Source organism: Notothenia coriiceps, unplaced genomic scaffold, assembly GCF_000735185.1.
Source record: "Notothenia coriiceps isolate Sejong01 unplaced genomic scaffold, NC01 NC01_scaffold00006664, whole genome shotgun sequence".
Taxonomy (NCBI): Eukaryota; Metazoa; Chordata; class Actinopteri; order Perciformes; family Nototheniidae; genus Notothenia; species Notothenia coriiceps.
Genome location: NW_011339365.1, coordinates 337 through 3009, shown reverse-complemented (window position 1 = coordinate 3009; position 2673 = coordinate 337). Strand labels below are relative to the sequence as shown.

The following is a 2673-nucleotide window of genomic DNA, read 5'->3' as shown; positions in this document are numbered from 1 at the left end:
CTCACACACACACACACACACACACACACACACACACACACACACACACACACACACACACACACACACACACACACACACACACACACACACACACAGTGCATGTTGTATTTGACTATAACTGAGTATCTGAGTACTGAATATAACTTTACTACAGTCACTTTAAGACTTTAAGACTCATGTGTTTTGTGTTTTGTGTGTGAACTGTATTGTTAGCGGTGTATGAGCCTTTTCAGTAAATATAGTGGACACTAAAGTAATCTGAATGACGCATGAGGGGTTTCTGCGTCTTATTAGTAAAATAAATAAATGGTACAATATGTGTACCGGTATATTTAATGAGGATGTAAGTGCAGAATCAGATGTTCACACTCACAGGTTGGTTACACAGCTCTGGAGACGTCATCTCCTCTTTCTCTGAAGGCAGGAAGAAGGGCAGGCCGTCCTTCTGTTGAACGGATGGGAACCACTCCTCCTCTTCATCATCATCATCATCAACACCTTCCTCTCCGTTCATCTGATTGGCGGCGTCTATCTTTTGCTCTTTAGCCCTTTTCATTTCAGCAAACTGCGCCACCGTGTCCGTCATGAAGTTGTTGAGGAGCTGGTCTGCGACCGAGTCCAGTAACGCTTTCTGTTTCCCCTCCTCAGACACTTTCACCTCACGGGGGGCGATCTCCTCTCTTTCCACGCGGGGGGCGATCTCCTCTCTCTCAACACGGGGGGCGATCTCCTCTCTCTCCACACGGGGGGCGATCTCCTTTCTCTCCACAGGGGGGCGATCTCCTTTCTCTCCACACGTGAGTCGATCTCCTCTCTCTCCACACGGGGGGCGATCTCCTCTCTCTCCACACGTGAGTCGATCTCCTCTCTCTCCACACGTGAGTCGATCTCCTCTCTCTCCACACGTGAGTCGACCTCCTCTCTCTCCACACGGGGGGCGATCTCCTCTCTCTCCACACGGGGGGCGATCTTCTTCTGGTTCTGCTTCCCCAGGTCGATATCAGAGATGAGGAGGGTGGTGGGTGCATCTTCAAAATGCAGCATAATGACCGTGCCGTTAGGAATGGGATGCTTGGACTCTTTGACATTATTGTTCGACACGTCCGTAACTCTTTTATCTCCGGAGTTATTGAAATCATTAGATGTCGGTTCATTTTCATCCCCCTTTTCCGATTCCTGCCCCCCCTTATTTGTTTCTTTATCTCCTTTCTCCGACAGAGGGTCACAGAAGGAGTCCTCGTCCTCCGTGGTGTCGGCGTAGATCTCAAACTTGTCCGGCAGGTGTGAGATTTTGTCCGGAGGAGCGAAGATGCCGTGGCTTTTGTCGCATTCGAAGTAAACCACGTCGTCGTAGGTGCCGTTGTTGCTCCCTTCGGATTTATCTAACTCCACGCCGGCCCAATAACCGTTAGCAAAGCTGGTTGGCCCTTTGAACCTCAGCGTTCCCGGCTGAACGCCGCCGACCAGAACTCGATCCCCGATGTTAAAGCTAAGCATTTCATCTCTAACGGGGGAGGGAGGCGAGTGGGCGGAGTTTAGAAGTTTGGATTCTTCTGCGTTGCTCTGAAAGTCCAGCAGTCTCGCAGAATGACGGCTCGCTCCACTCGTCCCCGAACGGTGACTCAGATCTTCGGATACTTCCTCCTCCACTTCCTCCTCGTCCTTTCTGGAGATCTGAGAAGCAGGTTTGGAGTGGTGATGATCACCCCTAGGAGAAGAATCCACTGAAGACTCAAAGTCATCGTGATAAGCGTCTGCTCTGGGAGACGAGCCTTCCACGTCTTTAATGGAGAAGGAGTCACTGGATCTATCGTTTAGATTGAGTTCCTCTGCAGCTGAATTATTATTAGAGGAGATGACGTTCGATTTCTCAGCTTCAGACGCTTCCCTCGTCTCTAACTCTTTGTCTTCCTCTAGGGTCACAGATGCAGAAAGCTTCTCTTTGGAGACGAGGAGACGCTCAGACGGTTGATCATCAAACGTTGAGCTCACTTTCACCTCCGGCTCGTGATGGGATCTCTGAGGGCTGCCGTGCACCGGGGTGGGAGTTACAGTCGGAGGATCTTCATCAGACAACTCTTCAGGAACTGAGGAGGATCTGCTGAGGTCAGGCTGAGGGACGGCATCTGTCACAGCGGGAAGAAATCACACTATTATTATTATTGGAATGTCTTTGTAAAAGGGTTAGAGCATTATTTTAGGAGGGGGTTCCAGGCATAATACCCCTTATCCACCCGTAGGACCACCGTTGGATTAGTTATGATGAATGCTGTCAAAGTTATCGCGTTAACGGCGGTAATTCATTTTTTGAATTACAATTAAAATATTTAACGCATTTAACGCATGTGCAGAATGGCCCACCCCATACATCCCACCAGTGGCAGCGCCAGGGTATGGCTTGGCTGGGGTAGGCTACACCCATACCAAGAAATGGCTTAGCCCCACCATGAACAATGAAGTTAAAGTAAGCAAAATAAAGTCTGCCCACTCGCGGAGTAAATCACACAGACAGCAGTTAGTAAGATTGATTTCAGTAGCCACTTGTCTGGAAATAACGAAGACTAGAAACGGTTTTGAAAACTTTTGTCACGTAGTGATCGTCTTCTCAATAGAACATCTTTGATAATGTCTTCTGGCCAATCAGAATCAAGATAACGGCGTGGTGTTGTT

The 2673-nt window shown here is 48.9% G+C and overlaps 1 protein-coding gene across 1 annotated transcript; it reads right to left on the bottom strand.

Moving 5' to 3' along the window:
* Window positions 1–376: 376 nt before the first annotated feature.
* Window positions 377–2129, bottom strand: LOC104943742 (centrosome-associated protein 350-like; the record flags this gene model as incomplete). Its single annotated transcript, XM_010769208.1, has 2 exons — window positions 377–864; window positions 919–2129. Coding segments are annotated over 2 exons (1418 nt in total), but the record flags the coding sequence as incomplete, so codon positions are not given.
* Between the last annotated feature and the right edge of the window lie 544 nt (window positions 2130–2673).